At 37.4% G+C, this 16153-nt stretch overlaps 1 protein-coding gene across 1 annotated transcript in view; it reads right to left on the reverse strand.

Annotated features, from left to right (window-relative positions):
• Positions 1–16153, reverse strand: part of pcdh11 (protocadherin 11) — a 139132-nt gene that overhangs the window by 47340 nt on the left and 75639 nt on the right. Inside the window, exon 5 of the mRNA XM_080900967.1 lies at positions 8537–8572. Within this exon, the coding sequence (XP_080757093.1) occupies positions 8537–8572 (36 nt within the window). The remainder of the gene's footprint in view (positions 1–8536; positions 8573–16153) is intronic.

Genomic DNA, 16153 nt, shown 5'->3' on the forward strand with positions numbered 1-16153 from the left:
ATTCATTCATTTATTTATCTTTTTAGCCATTGCAAACATTATAGCCTATGGGACATAACTGATATCATAATGCCAATTCCAAATAAAAAGGTAGTGTGTATTTTATATAAACAGTATAAAAGATGGCCTTAGCTACAGTGACACTGCCCGCTGGTTTCTGAAGAAGTAAATTGTTGAATGACGCATCAATTAAAAGTCGTTAGCTAACATGCAGTTTCATATCGTAGACAATTATCTATTTTGAAACATAGTAAAGAGTAAGCAAAACACGTACTGTTAGAAAGAGCAGTTTGTGAATTTTACATGATTGCTGGTAGAATAACAGTAGCAGTGGCTACATTGACTCCAGACACGCTCACAAAAGTATGGGTTTGACTATCGTGTAGATATACGCGTCCAGAAGAGGGACGCACCGAACACTTTTGCATTTTAAGCTTAACATTATGCTGAAACTGCAGAAAGGTTGGGTTGCGAGTTACAGTGCAAACTACAATCAGGAGGAACTTTTAACAGTCCTGTTGTGATTCCCCAAACACTCCTCATCTCTAAGTATGCGTACAGACATTAAGCACATAACACAGTGTTTAACAAATGAAAACACAAATAGAAATCTGAAATCAGTCAAAAATGTGTTTGAAATTATATTGTTATTTATTAAGCAAATACCAAACTGAATTTGTGTTTTTATTCACACATTTGAGCCGGCACACAGGACTTCTGTGAGACGTCAGAAATTAATCAAGCATAACAATCAACCATTAAAACTAATTTTTCTGTTCAGGAATGCAAGTAAATAATTTTAATTTGGCACCTTAATCAAATAATAATAATAATAATAATAATGTCCTTTACTTTTTTTCAGCTGTTTTATAAAACAGCAAATTTGAAAATTCATGGATTACAACAGTTATTATATTTTTGCATTTTAAAATATTTGGATTAAATAACTTGTGTGTACTGGTAGATTAAGCATTACAGAAAAATAAACAATGATTTTTGGTAATTACCAACACTGTTAATTTAGGTCAGCTGTGGCATAAACCTTACACTGGGTGGTCTAATAAATGTGTTAAGCACTGTATTACACATTATGAACATATACTGGATGGGATTTAATATTAAGTATAAAATGAATAAACACACTGAGCACTTGTGAACATTATTTTACATGTGAAACTCTATATTCAGACGTGCTGTATTTTAAAATTGAAACTTCCATCACTTTAATAATATATAGCCTTTTGAAATCAGATTATTCTTTCTGAGACACCATGTATAACAAAGATTTACAATAATTCGTTTTTATTCAGTGTGACCTAAAATGAGTGTTTGAGGCCATGAAGTCAGCAGAAAAGTGTTTGTCGAGGTCAAAACAGAAACCTGTTTTTTCTACAGACCCCTATAGCCCCAGAATTCTTTGTGCACCACAGCTATTGTCATCTTAAAATACAGGTTTAAGGTACGGTATTTCAGCATAACAATGCAAAATACTTCCATCCCCGACTTCTACTGTCTTTCGTAACAATAAGTCAGGCCAGCGGCACTAGCCGCCATCTTCCATGCAAAGTTTTTTTTCTGTGGTTCATATAGTTCAGCATATAGCATATAAGAGTAGACATGAACACATGTTTATGTTCAAGATGTATGCTGTCCCCATCGGTTTCTGAACAATAGCAGCATATGTACCTTTGTTTTCTTTGATTTTTTTTTATCTGTGACACTTAAACAAAAATAGTTTTTGTTTTTTTAGAATTTTGGTATTGAAAAGTAGCACAGGTATTGGTTCTGGTCACATCCCCCTAAGGCAAGGGTGTCTAACATAAGGCCCTTAGTGTTACAGCTTTTCTGATTGATATAGAGCCCCACCGTCCATTGCCACCCATACTACACCGAAGCACACGAACATTTTCTGTTAACTATTGAAAACTCTATAGTCTAAATTCATAATTACAGGCACAATGATCAATGTCTTCTGTAATGTTACATGTTTATTGTGTTTCACTGGTGCGACCCACTTCACATCGAAGTGGGCTGTATGCGGCCCACGATGTAAAATGTGTTTCACATCCCTGCTCTAAGGACACCACCAATGACAAAGACAGAATATTAACACCAAGGAAGGAGTGACAGCAACACTTACTCATAGACGAATGAGTATAGTGAGATGACATTTCCAAGGGAAAATTTTTCATGACTTGTGTTATCTAGTGTTTATCTTCTTTTACAGTAACTCCATAGTGTATCCATCTTTAAACTGAATAACTGAGACAGTGACCTTATATTGGCAAAATGTTTTGGGTGTCTCAGGCCTATTAAATATGGCGTTATTTTTGTGTCACTATTCTGAGCGATGTGTTGCTCGCGCTCTCAACATTTCTGCCCGTGCGCGCTCAACTCTTTCTCTACACCGTTATATTTGTGCCACAAAACTGGCCAATCACAGATTTGGATGCAAAAAAATCTGATTGGCTGTTCTGGTCTCCAATCAGCTCGAAATGACAAAATGCAATATCCCAAAATCCATTTCGTCCAAAATTCAAACGAGGCAGTGGCGGAGGAACTCAGAGTGGCGGAGTTTGAAATATTACTCTGTCTGGGTCACAAAATAAACTTTTAAGATATTTTCATGTGAGAATGGTGCTGTGTAAACTTCTAATATCTGCTCGATTCATCAAGACATCACATATTTGCATAACTGCTCTAACGTTTTCGGAGATGCCTGTTACCCATCAGCTGACCGGGTGGTCACTCGGGTTAAACATAATATATAAGGATGAACTGACAAAAAATCACCGACTACACCACCAGGTATTATAGGAAAAACCATAAAGCCTTTGAACTAAAACAAACGCTGTTGTAACAGTGATGTACACTGTCTTGTTGGTATATATGTATGATTTGTATAACCTTCATGTTTCCAAACCGATATCATGAGCAGCAGCTTTTACAGCTGTGGCTCCAGCAAACACCAGCTGATACTAGAAAGTAATATTAAATAAATTCTAACAACAGCTGATCAAGCTTGAACATGCTGTTGTTGTTTCTCCTCAAAATACAACACTTGCACCTGCAAACTTTTTTTTACGTGCGCTCACAATAGTGGCACAAAATAATAAATTTACTTTTCCTATATAGGGTATCTGTAAGGCTTGTAATTGACACTTGTGCAGTACAGGTCCTGTGGTATATGGGATGTGTATTAACAGGTTGAAATACTGTATGTCCTAGTTTTCCTTCTCACCCAATTTAGACACAAAAGAAGTGGAAACGTGTGTGGAGGCTGAGACTTTGATTTGTAAAGTCTTGGGGATCACAGGAGTGTGGGCATTTTCTTCTCAACAGTACAGGCTTCTTTGATTTCTCTGGAGGTTTACAGAAGTTTATGTTGTGACCTTTCTTTGGAGCTAACAAAGAAATATACTCTGTAAGTATCTCCGTTAACATGTTTGCTAATCTAACAGAAAGCAAACTACATGGTTACAGTCCTTTATATTGTGGGCAATCTTTAGACTCCACAGACTTTTATATTTTTACTTTGATAAAAAAATTGTTTCCTTTACAAAGACAAAATCAGAAATGAGGATATCTGAGTTTGATGCAGCCATGGTGAAACACAGTGCAGTCTCTGTAATATAGACTGCAGCTTGAATTTATGTCTACACATGATTCCCTCAGTAACATCATACTGCATCACGCTGTATAGAGGCATAAAACGTATAAAATATAATTACGCCCTCAGCTTCGGTTATTGCGGCGAATTTTATTCATCCCATTATTCAAACTGATAAGATTTTTTTTTTCCGAGAGCAAATACAACTGGCACAAATGACTATCTTGATTTTCCATTGCTATAGCAACAAAAGCAATATGCATGTCCTGAATTAAAAACATCATTAACACTTGCGCCTTTAAGCTCAGGAGAAGCTGCGCACACATATTTTTCCATAGTCACCACAGTGTATAGATAAAGCAGTTGTTGTTGTTTGATAAGTCTAAATAAGGCAAAGGAAACAGAGGAGAGATGGAGAGCGAACTAAAGTCTGGCTCTAAAGAAGGACAAGCTGCCAAAAACAAAGTGCACCAAAAAGCTTCATTTAAAAATTATTAGAGTGGGCTGCCTAACCTAAATCCTCACAATTAGCACCCTGAAAGCACAAACTGAGTGGTTTCAATACTGTGATGTTCAAGCAGTTTGTTAAATACTCTTTTTTTTCTCTTTCTTGATTCATCTGGAACCCGAGGCCTCAAATCCTGCTCTCCGTTTGTGCGAGTGTGTGTGAGAGTTTGAGTGTGCGTATGCCCTTAAAAAGACAGACGAGAAATAAGAAGAAAAAGACAGAAAAAGGGGGCATGCAGTCAAAGAAACAAACAGCCAAACACACATAGCCGTCAACTATTGTCTGACATAAAAACTCTGAAACAAAAGCATTTTGTTGGGGGAATAATGTATTTGTTCACATGCGCTGCATTAATTTCTCAAATACATAAAAACACAAGACGTAGTACTAAAATCAATCTTCTTTTTATTGCACATGGCGGGAGATTCTCTGGTGGTATATATTCTACAGCACAGAGCCTTTTTTTTCTCATGGTTTTATTCATTTTCTAAGACAGAGTGGAAGAAGAAATACCTTGCTGGCAAAATTATATAGTTATGTGTGCCATGTTTGCCCACGCTTTCAAGTGGTCTAAATATCTACTTGTTCTCAAACAGCGTTGGCAGCTGTTTCTCAAATTACTGGAGGATGCACGCAAATGCAATGTCCAGGTTCCAGCAAAAGAAAAAGCCCACTTACGGAAGGTTGGCAGCTTTACAAAAAAGCACGCTTTCTCTCCACATGATTCTAATTACTGAAAACTTGCTTCAACAATGGCTCCCAGAATCTATTAGAACAAACAGCTGCCCGTGACAATTAGGACATAATCATTTTGCATGAGGGAGTGTCTTCATTTTTAGACTGTTGTTTATTCAGGCTCCTTCAAGTTGATGCCAGATGTTAAGAAAAGCCTAATTCGATTTCATGGTGCCCTCGCTACAAAGTCACTCGGAGCTACAATATTAATTACAATTAAATACCATTAATAGGTCTTAAATAAATAAAAGTTTTGCTCCCAGAGGTAATGACTAATGCGAATAAAACATTAATGTCGAAAAACAAACACCACAAACAAAAACAAACATTCACCAAGGAGTCAAGGTGAGTGTTTTGCTAAGCATAATCACTTATTTAAAGAAGCTGCCAGAAATCCATAAACCAAAGACAAGCTGCTGTAAGAGATATCAAGACCAAACAAAGCCCGTTCAGCCAGATAAAACACTGCCTTGAGAAGTATGTACACAGAGATAAACGAACAGGAGACGTGCATGCCAAGTTCTACCATATAACAAGCTCGAAAATCCAAAACCAGCCCTCTGGTAACCACCCTGGCAGGGATGAATTCACGGGTTACTGGATTATAAGTCGGCTATATTTAGATAGAGAAGAGGGGAGGCCAAGTGGTTGCCACCTTGTTCTCTGGTAGGCTGCAGCTCTATGGCTTTTATTATTACATATACTGCCCCCCCCCCAACTGCCGTTCTCTCAAAATAGCAAAGAAGTCAGCGGTGCACAGAGGGGGACTTGGCTGACAACCACCTTACTGAGTGATAAACAGAGACCACTTAGGAGTGAATCAGGGGAGATTGGCTCTGCCATTTCAGATAAGGATCAGCTCGCGGGCACACCTAGACCTGCATAAATCTGTTCAGAGGAGATGGCGATTTGTCATGTCACACGTGTCTTATGTAGAGTGAAAAAAAGCGGCTATACAGCAATGGCAAGATCCAAAAAGCAGTGTCCTGCATGTCCCAGTGTTGCTTGATGTGAAGGTGGTGCAACATTGGCAATAAATAAATAAAAACCAATGTGGTTTTAGGTATTTCTTTAGTCCTTTCTTTGATATTTTTTGTACATGCTGTTCCAGTTCTGCCTATTATGTGTAAGGTGATATGCCGCTGCTTGTGAGATGATGAGTTAGCAGGAACACACAAGAAGGAGGTGATTCTAGCAAGTGGGCTGAGAGATTACTGGGTGGTTTTTTTGACTGTCATCAGTCTTTGAGTCATCTGCTGTTATACACTGATAATTCTGATATTCTTTGTGTGACACTGTTATGACAAAACATATAATATCTCCAGTCCTGGCAAACTGTGGTCTCACACTGAAATGTGAAATGTCACCAACATGATGACTTCAGTATGAATAAGCAACAGATGTTATTAATAATTCTGACTGTGTAGTCAAAAAACTAATGTGAGAGTTTAACACAAGCATTTTCTGCCGCTTAACATTATGCTGAAACTGCAGAAAAGTTGGGTTGCAAGTTACTGTGCAAACAGTAAGGAAGAACTTTAACAGTCCTGTTGTGATTCCCCCAAACACTCCTCATCCCTCAGGATGCTTACAGACATAATACAAATCTATTAGACTACCTGTCATAAAACATGAAAACACACATCTGAAATCAGATGTGTGTTTTATATTGTTATTTATTAGGCAAATGACAAACTGAATTTGTGCTTTTATACCCATAACAGAGCCAGCACACAGGACTGCTGTGAGAAGTCAGAAATTAATCAAGCATAACAATCAACCACTAAAACTAATTTTTCTGTTCAGGAAGCCAAGTAAATAATTGTGATTTGGCACCTTAATCAAAAAATAATAATGATGTGCTTTACTTTTTTCAGCTGTTTTATAAAACAGCAAATTTGAAAATTCATGGATTACAACAGTTATTATATTTTTGCATTTAAAAATATTTTGATGATAGATTTACCATTACATTGTATTGTTATTACCAATAGTCTAAATTTAGGTCAGCTGTGGCATAAACCTTACAGTGAAACATTATGAACATATACTGGATGGGATTTAGTGATAAATGAATAAACATTTCACTCTGTCATGTATCCAACAAACAACTTTTAAAGTAATAAGACGATGCTTTTCAATACTTATGACATTATACTGTTGTCAACATGAAATTTGACAACATCTTTCAGCTATTTATGGAGCCTGATGGGGACACTGGTGGACAAAATATTACTGCATGGCAACAAGTTAGTTATTTGTGATGACAAGATCAATAACTTGTGGCTAAGAGGCAGTTAGGAATACAGATATGATAACTAAATTGTTGCCATGTGTTATTAATGCCTGGCCACAAGATACAGAATCTGTTGTTTACTGACAGCATCAAGCGAGCTCTTTAGGGAAATTATCACACATGAAGCATCTATAAATTTGATTTAATTTTGTTTTATTTTAACCTTGGGATGAGTTATAATAATATCCTGCATTATCAGCAGTGGGAGGGGCCCTGAACCAGCTCTCGCTCTCTCAGTCCTGTTACATGTCTGTTGTTTTCTTCTGTGTAAGGAATTATATAATTGAGGAATACTGAGTAGTGGCTAAGAAATCAAAATACGTGACATGACGGATGTGTTGATAACCTGTGTTCTGTTTAAACACAGCCTGGCACCTAAAAACAACAACCTGCTCTGAAGCAACAGCAAAAATAGTTTGTAATTTTGTTGTTTATGCTATTTTTATACACGTATAGATCTTGAGAGGGCAAAAATTACAAGCATCTGACTTGATGGTTGAGCCCAGACGTGAACAAAGCTCTATGCGCTTCAGGCAACAATTAAAAGATCAGACACCTTGCAGCTTTCTGATCTTGTTTATCTCATATTCAAAGTCATGGACACTTTATAATGAAGTTGTGGCCACGATTTAATATCTAATTCCCATGTCTTATTAACTCGTGAATACTATTTAATTATCTCATTCACATGTCTTATTATGGACACAAGTTATTGGTCGTTTGGTCACATGTTACCATGTGGCCAGGAGGGCTTTATAGCTCTAACTCGCGTTAGTCGTATTTATACTAGAATATGATTATAATAAACGGAAAAGGCCATCACAATAAGAAGATTTGCCATTTCTGTTAGCTATTTCCAGAATTTTTAGAATCAAATCCAGCAATGGACTTTCATCTGTGCTTTTTGTTTAAGATTCAACCAACGGCATAAGCAGAGCTGTTTATTATTTGCTATTTTTAGTGAGGAACGACATGTTTTTTAAGCAAAACAAAAAATGTGTTACACTCGAGACAAAAAGCATTTAAAGTCTGAAACTAGCGCTCAATTGCATGTAACCATATTTAAACCATACAGTGTTAATATAATGGCACACCTGTGCAGTTAAAAAATAATATTGTGGAGGAATGTGCATCTGACAGTGAGCGTCAAACATTCGTTAGTGAGATGTGTTTGACTCTAATTGCACAGAGTAAATAATTATTGTGTTGAAAAAGACAACAGTTCTTGACATCTGTAATGTTCACCCAAGTATTAACATTAGCTGACAGTGTTAATTTGTTTGCTGTAAAATATAATAGCAGTCCAAACAAGTGCTTTATCAGGCAACATTCATGCTGATAGATGTGAACATGCAAGAGAGAGCAGAAAAAAATGTTTAGCACTCACATTCACAGAGGTGATCTTCCCCAATTGACAGGCCTCCTGCAAGGAAAGATGACAGATTTTTACATCGCTGTCTGACTGTAACTCTATAGAGAATTTACAATTGAAATTGATATTTGAACTCAGCAAAGGAAAGTGCACGGGGAACTTTCCGGTGTTCTTAGAGTCAATCAGAGTTCACAATCGAGAACCACGTAGATTTGAGAGTTTTTTGAAGTAGGAATTGAGAATAAGGATACATATTGATTTCTTGCTCGGATACAAACTTTGTGCAGTGCACTTCCGTGCCCAGTTGGCTCGCCAGCAAACCAGGCTGCAGAGTACACACCCGCTCCCCAGAAAAGTAAAGAATAGGGCAAACCTGACATCCTGACAACAGAAGCCCTACATCTGATACTTTGATAAAGATGTTTTCTCCACATGTCAGGGAGGAAAGTGAACAGAATATCAAATGAAGCATCAAAAATTAACAATAAACAGTGACAAGCTTCTAAATTGGGAACAAAAGACACCCGCAAGCCTGCAAAATAGCATCCTCTCTCTGGGGACTTAGATAACTCACAGAGAGATAAGAGTATTTAATTTTTAATCACCAATTTTGTTTTCTTTGTACTGTGTATAATAATCTGAATACGTGACTTTATTTGCAAAGAAAATAGAAGAAATGTGGCAGTGAAGTGCCACTTAGACAGGGGAGAAGCTGAGAGGACTACTGGGGTGGAACGGTAAAACAATGAACAGGAAACAAGTTCATGTCAACAGATTATCCCTCCATAATTATTCGCCAAGGGATGCTGTTACTGACTGAGCGATAGAGGAGTACGCCCCAAGATATTCACTAAAAACAAAATGGTTCTTTGTGGTGGCCAGTTAAATTAAAAAGAAAAAAATAAGAATCCATAAAGGGTTTTAGTATCTTTCAACTCATTGTTATAGTTTTACAGCCCATACATTTACGGTTTGGCTCCATCTCACCTCTCATCATCATCCACTGTGCCCAGAACACCCTACTGTTGCATTTATAGCACAAAAGCTCTGATAAAGCCAACACTAAAAGGCAGACAAGCAAAGCTAGCAGTTAGCTGATAAGCATATCATTTAGCAGTGTTTCCCTCAAAAGCTGGAGTCTAAATATATGGAGTTAACATATGTTAATATTGGCTTTAGAGTATGATGTGCATACAGAAAATGATGGCTTTTAAAAAATCTTTTGTAGGCAGCAACAACCTTATGTTGCATAAACTGTTTATGAAAGTTCATTTGCAATATTACTGATCATATATTCCCCAGCATGGACAACAGTGACACAAACCTAAACATGCCTGAAAGTAACACAACATGATGGCCTCTGATGACAATTTAGTACCTAGAAAAGAAGCCACTTCAATACTATTGAAGTGGTTTGGCTACAAGAAGTCAGACCTCTGAGCACAATACAAAAGAATACTTTTCTCGAGAAAAACAGAAACGACAAGCTTCACAACTCGAATCAAAAACAGACCATCCAGTACAACCAGTGTAAGAAGGCCTACAAGGAGCAGGTACTAACAACTGGTAGTGTGTAACCCATTAGTAAACAAATGACTCAACTGAGAAAATTTTAAATGTAAAACCTTGCCTAGGCCTTACTTTTGTGCTTACACTTGACTTATGCTGTGTCACTGGATGTATTGCTGTTTCACTACAATTGCACTATAATGCTGCTGCTGGCACCTTGTGGCAATAGATTTAAACAAATGAATTAGGAGGTATGTTATCAATGCCAATTGCTTAGTGGAAAAGAAGGATGGGAAATGTCCCTTCGTTTTGTTTTCGCTCATAAATCCTGCTGGCTGCGAGGATTTTTACATTGTGTCGTCTTAGGTATTATTGCAAATGGGGCAGATTTCAAAGCCACCTTCCATTTCTTTTATTTCTATGTTTTTTTTCTCCATATCTAAATTTTCTGCAAGGCAAAAATATGATTAAGATCTTTCTAACACAGTCACGATACTTGCTTGGCATATGAATCACTGTAATTACTATGAAATCAGCAGCACATCAATTTCAAAAGTATCCTGTTCAAGAACTGCAACTGTAGATGCACTCTTAACAATCTCTTCTACATATGGAGACAATGTCACTCATATCAAAGTAGATTACATAAGCTTGTAATTAGAATTAACACTCCACTTATCATTTCATCATCACATTATGCCCTAAATATCTACTAAGCACTCATAATCAGATTATAAGGAATACAAAAATATTATAAAGGCATATATCGGTGTCTTTCTTTAAATGTACCTTTACTGTTTACGCAAATGAGAAGTACATGTTTATTTTATTATTTATGTATTTTGTCTGCACATTTGAGACAAACAACACCAGTCAAGTCTGTCTGAAGATTTACTCATTTGCATCTAATGACTGGTCATTTAAAGCAGAATTTTACTTAGGGCTGCCACCGGGCAGTTGTTTCTTCTTCAAGTAATGTTTTATTCAACATCTTGTGACACATACTTCAAGTTAGAGACCTTGCCAACCAATTAAATATATGATAATGCACATAAGGGACCTGAGAAAGTGACCTGTGGTTGTTTCATATTTAGATGACATTCAAAGCAGTAGTTGTACATCTGACTGTCAGAGACCATAAATGTATGAGTTTTCTCTTTTTTTCTCTCCTCAGTATGGATTGGTCAGTGACCCTCTCTCTGGATTTACGCCTCTCAAACTAGCAGTTTCAAAGCACTCATATGCAAGCCTGGGAGAGAGTTATGCTTAAGATAAGTGCATTTGTTGGTGAACCACATCAAAGTACAGAGGGATGTCTTAGCGAGCAAAGGCAGTGGAGCTCAAACCTCGCCTTTGATCACCCCAGGCACTCTGATCATTAAAATATTGGATAAATAATTGATTAAAAACACCAGACCTTATTGTGCTCTGTTTCTGTATCCAAATGTATCCTAATTTTGAGACACTGTGGGTACACTGTACATAGGAATAAAAGGGACATATAGGACATATTGTTGCTTTGGAGGGCATGTTTTGCAAAATATTTGCTAGTAATGAGACTTGATAGTGAGCCGACTAGAGGACTGAGTTACTGACTGAGTTCCAGTATGAACTGAAGGCAGGTTGAAGTCCTATGACAAACCTTCTTCACAAGCAATGGTCTGAGCTCTGGCATGCCAAGCTGCTACAGTGGTAGAGAAACCGAGAAAAAACAAATCAAAAGTCACAGAAATGAGTGCATTCCAGCTGAGCGTAGGTTACAGGAGGGTAGCTAATATTCCATCTACAGTGGAAACTGTGCACGCAGTATGCAAGACAAGCGCAACATGAACACTATGTGTATATTAGGGATATTAAAAAGGCTATTTTCCTTCATCTTACGCTTATATATGGGCCAGTATTGAAGTCTCCCTAAGTACATATACATTTGCATATTGAGTATAAAAAATGAGTCCAAGGTAATCAAAATTTATTCCTGTTCCAACTTATAATACTTGGCCTGTGGCGAAGTACAAATTCTGGACCCCATGCAGAGTCTCACTGGGCCCACTTATCCATTGAATAAATCCATTACCACGTTTGTATGAGTAACTAAATCAACGTGTGTATGCCTGTTCAACCGTAGTGGTTCATGATCACGATGATCATTTTTTCTAAACATATTCTGATTACCGCACGTGTTCTTCACTGTCAGGTTTCACCTCATTATTCCTGTTATTTTAACATATTTATTGGACTCTTTGCATGAGACAAAGGTGCAAAGTGATCAGTCTAAAGAATGGTTGCCTTACATTTTCTAATGAGATAACATGAAAGGCCTTACAGAGATCGTGTTTTATGTGCAGAGATAAGATAGCATATTAAAACTAAACCCAAGTACAACTAATTGATCTACAAAACTAATTAAATCAAGTGTTTGAACTGATAAGTCAATACCTACAATTGCTCCCATGCTGACTGGGCTTTATTAGTTGAATGTCTGAAAAATAGAAATTTTGCGATGCTGCTAAAGGTGGGGGGGGGTGTTGACTCCAGTTTGGAGTGAGCTTCAAGCGGTGCCTACAGGAACTATTTTTTTTTTCCAATTGCATTGTCTTTCAGCTATGGAGGTTGCCCCTGGGTAGCTATTGACAATCATAAGGTACTCCAATGCTATGCTGTCTTTTTGACACTAAAGGGGAACATGATTTACAAGATCATGTTGTCCAAAATAAGATTTAAAATTAACACCTAAGACCATAAACCATAGATCACAAACTCATTTAGGAACTGGTTACTGAGATCATCTAACAGGAGAACAGTAACCTTATTTTTTCAAAGACTGCACAATCAATCAAACTTTTGTTTTGTTGAGCTGTCCACTACCGGCCAGAGGAAAGAATGCAGGTGTAAAACACTTGGCTTCAATTTTGAACTCTTGAAAGGTGCATCTATCTTTTTTTAACTTCAATAAAATTTTTAGGTGTTCAGAACACCCCAGACTTGTATTTTACTTACAGATACATTTGTAGTCCAAAGGACATTACAAACAGAGACTTATTTGTAAACATATGTCACCAGAGAAGGACAACAAACATTGATATTAAATTACACCACACTCTAATGACATTTAGTAGCCACAATGGGGTCCAATTTTAACTTCATCAAGCTCTAAACACATTCAAGTGCACTTTAAAACCACAGAAACACAGCTGGGAGCCAAAAATAGTTAAATTACCACATATCACAAACATGTAACACATTTATAATCCAGTAATTTCCACAGGCATCCATTAACACAATGGCAATCAAATCACTGACTCCTGTTATTCCATCATTTTTGTGACTTTTTCTTGATCTCTGTTAACATCATGGCACAAAGGTCCATGCTCAATTATGACCGCTCTAATATGTTAGCAATTAAGATATAAGTATCACAATAATAAGCTTTGCTGAGTAAGTTCCATTAGCAATAACTTCAAAGTAAAAGAAAAAATAACTTCCTCACTGCAGTTTGTGAAAACATTTTTAAAGAGCATATGATGTGATAACTTCAAGCTACAGTGAAAGCCTTAAAACCCCTCATCCCTGGGGTCCTCATGCTCCTAATAGTTTAACACTAATGAGATCTGCTTCTCCCATCTTTACAGCCTCCCACATAACAGTTTATTTCATAGTGTAAATACCTTTGAAGGTAGGGAGAAGCACAGAGCAAGCCAGAGAGACGAGAACCTTTCTAGTTGGCCACGGTCTCTTAACTTGTATATTTCGCATTTGTTTTGACTGCAACTTAGGGTTCCTTGGTGAAACTCGGGTCTTCTGCAATTCAGTTAGTCTTACTGCATGAAGTCTGTGAAAACAATGGTCAGGCAGCACTTTGACAAGATTGGAGTATTTGAAAAAAACGTGCCGTGGTCTATTACTTGAGCTCTTTGGAGACGGTGGGAGAAAAGCACATGGCCCGCTATCAGCTGCTTTCCCAGAGGAAGAGATGGATGTGTCCGAATTTATCAAAAGGAGCAAATTGTCAACTGTCAGGTAGCCTCAAAACAATGAGACACATGCATACATATGCACACATAACTATTCACCACGGAAAACTTGGATGTGCATGCCATCTGCTAATGCACGCAGACTCGAGAGACATGGATGTCTCAGCCAAGACAAAGTGAGCAGAGTTCAAGTTTACATCTCTTATATATCTGGCAAACACAGCATGCCTTAGACAGCATAATAAAACGGTTGCAAAACAAAACACCTCCTCATCGAAAGAGGCTAATAAAGTCTTCAATATACTTAAGTGTAGCCTTAGATAAATAGAATAACCATTTCCCTCTGCACTGGTGTTCAGTTGTCCAAAGTGTATTGATGTACTTATTGACATTCATTAAAGGGAAACCCTCTCAGCAAACCACAGAGAGCGGTGTAAATCCTGTAAACTTCTTGAGTGTGCATAAGGAGCAACATTTCTTTAACACAATTACTAAACAGCAATAATGTCACCGTATGTTCGAACCAGTTTTGATTTACAAGTGGACACCATGTTGCCTTTTAATCAGCTTATTATTATTAAGTGGTCTGTATATGTGTGTGTTTCCCCTGGACAATCCCCCTTCTTGCTTCACTCTTAGCGAGGTATTGATCCTCCCAGTGTACCAGCCCCTCCTGATTTCATTAAGCTAGCTGCTGTTAATTACTCCACACTCTAACCTTTTGCTGTTTCATTTGGGCCAACAAATTGGGTGAATTAAAAAAAGGTGATGTGGGAAGAGGAAAAGAGAGAAAGGAGGGGGGAAAGCTCCTTGGCAGCTATGCTGGTGGACCCCCTCCCTTTCTGTGGCGTTTGTGTCAGAATCCCAAGCGGCATAATAATTAAAAAAGTTCATCAATGTTCTCTTTGCTCATCAAATTATGCAGAAGGAGGCTACTCCAGTAATTGTGGCAGAGGATTCATTTATGAAAACCATATGAGCTAGAACTAGTATGGTTGTCTTGGGAATTGAAGAATTTTGTCCTTTTTTCACGTCTTTGGGCTCGTGTCAAAGGTAGTGTAGAGTCAAGCCGATTGGTGATTAAAACCCATTTTATTTACCAGGATCATGTGATGGTCCTAAGATTTTATTTTTCACTAAATCAAAATCCAGCACACACCAATTTGTCTTCTTAGGGAAGGTATTAAAAGAGTGCGGCATGACACATAGCTGCAAAGTTATAATTAGACTTCATTTAATACCTTATGTCATGAGATTACATGCGCGGTGCATGGCATCTAAAGCATACTTAAATCTCAGGGGATATAATTGATTAACCATATGAGGGCGGGAAACAGATGATGAGGATGATGCTCTAAATCCATGTTAAATCGATATAGCCACTTCCTACACATCAAGGGATTATTGACAGAAATTACTACCAGCCGCAATCGCTCGCGTACATCGGATCATTTCTAACTTGGTGTATTAATGTGTGAATGTGCACAAGTGAGTCAAAAACATTCCACTGCTGTGACTGCTCTAAGAAATCATCAAGCTTTAAGTGGGACAATTTTGCGACATGGATACATTACCAAGAGAGCAAGTAAAATTTATAGGATCTTTTGGAGCCATTATGAAAGATGCCCTTTTCTCAAGGTTGAGTACATTCTAGTTGAAAAGATTCTACATGATGCAGAAGGAGCCATTCAGAGAACTCCCTTTGGCTGAGATAATAACTTCATCATAATTAGCTTGTGGTGCTCAGGAGTGTTGAATTGTCGGTTGCAGTGGGATCTGCGCTGATTTATTGCTTGATTTAATTACGTATCAAAATTCAATTAGACATGCTTTCAACCAAATTCAAAGTGAGCTTTGTCAAGCTGTCCCTTGAAATCAGGTACAGCTTGAAGGACATCCTTCATAATGCAGTGACATCTAACTTAATAATTACCACTTACCAAAAATCATTCATGTGCTTAAAAGGCAAAAAAAAAAATGCTATGCCAGTTTTAGAGAAAAAGAAATAAAACATTCTTACTTTGCCATTACTTTTTCCATATTTCAACTGGCATCAAACAGCATCAAACCATGTGAAGCACACCTTGATTCAGTAGTGATGTGAAGAGGGTTGCAGGTACTTTACCAAGTGAAGATACATGACAAAATGCTC

This window comes from Rhamphochromis sp. 'chilingali' (genome assembly GCF_963969265.1).
Source record: "Rhamphochromis sp. 'chilingali' genome assembly, chromosome: 13".
Lineage (NCBI taxonomy): Eukaryota > Metazoa > Chordata > Actinopteri > Cichliformes > Cichlidae > Rhamphochromis > Rhamphochromis sp. 'chilingali'.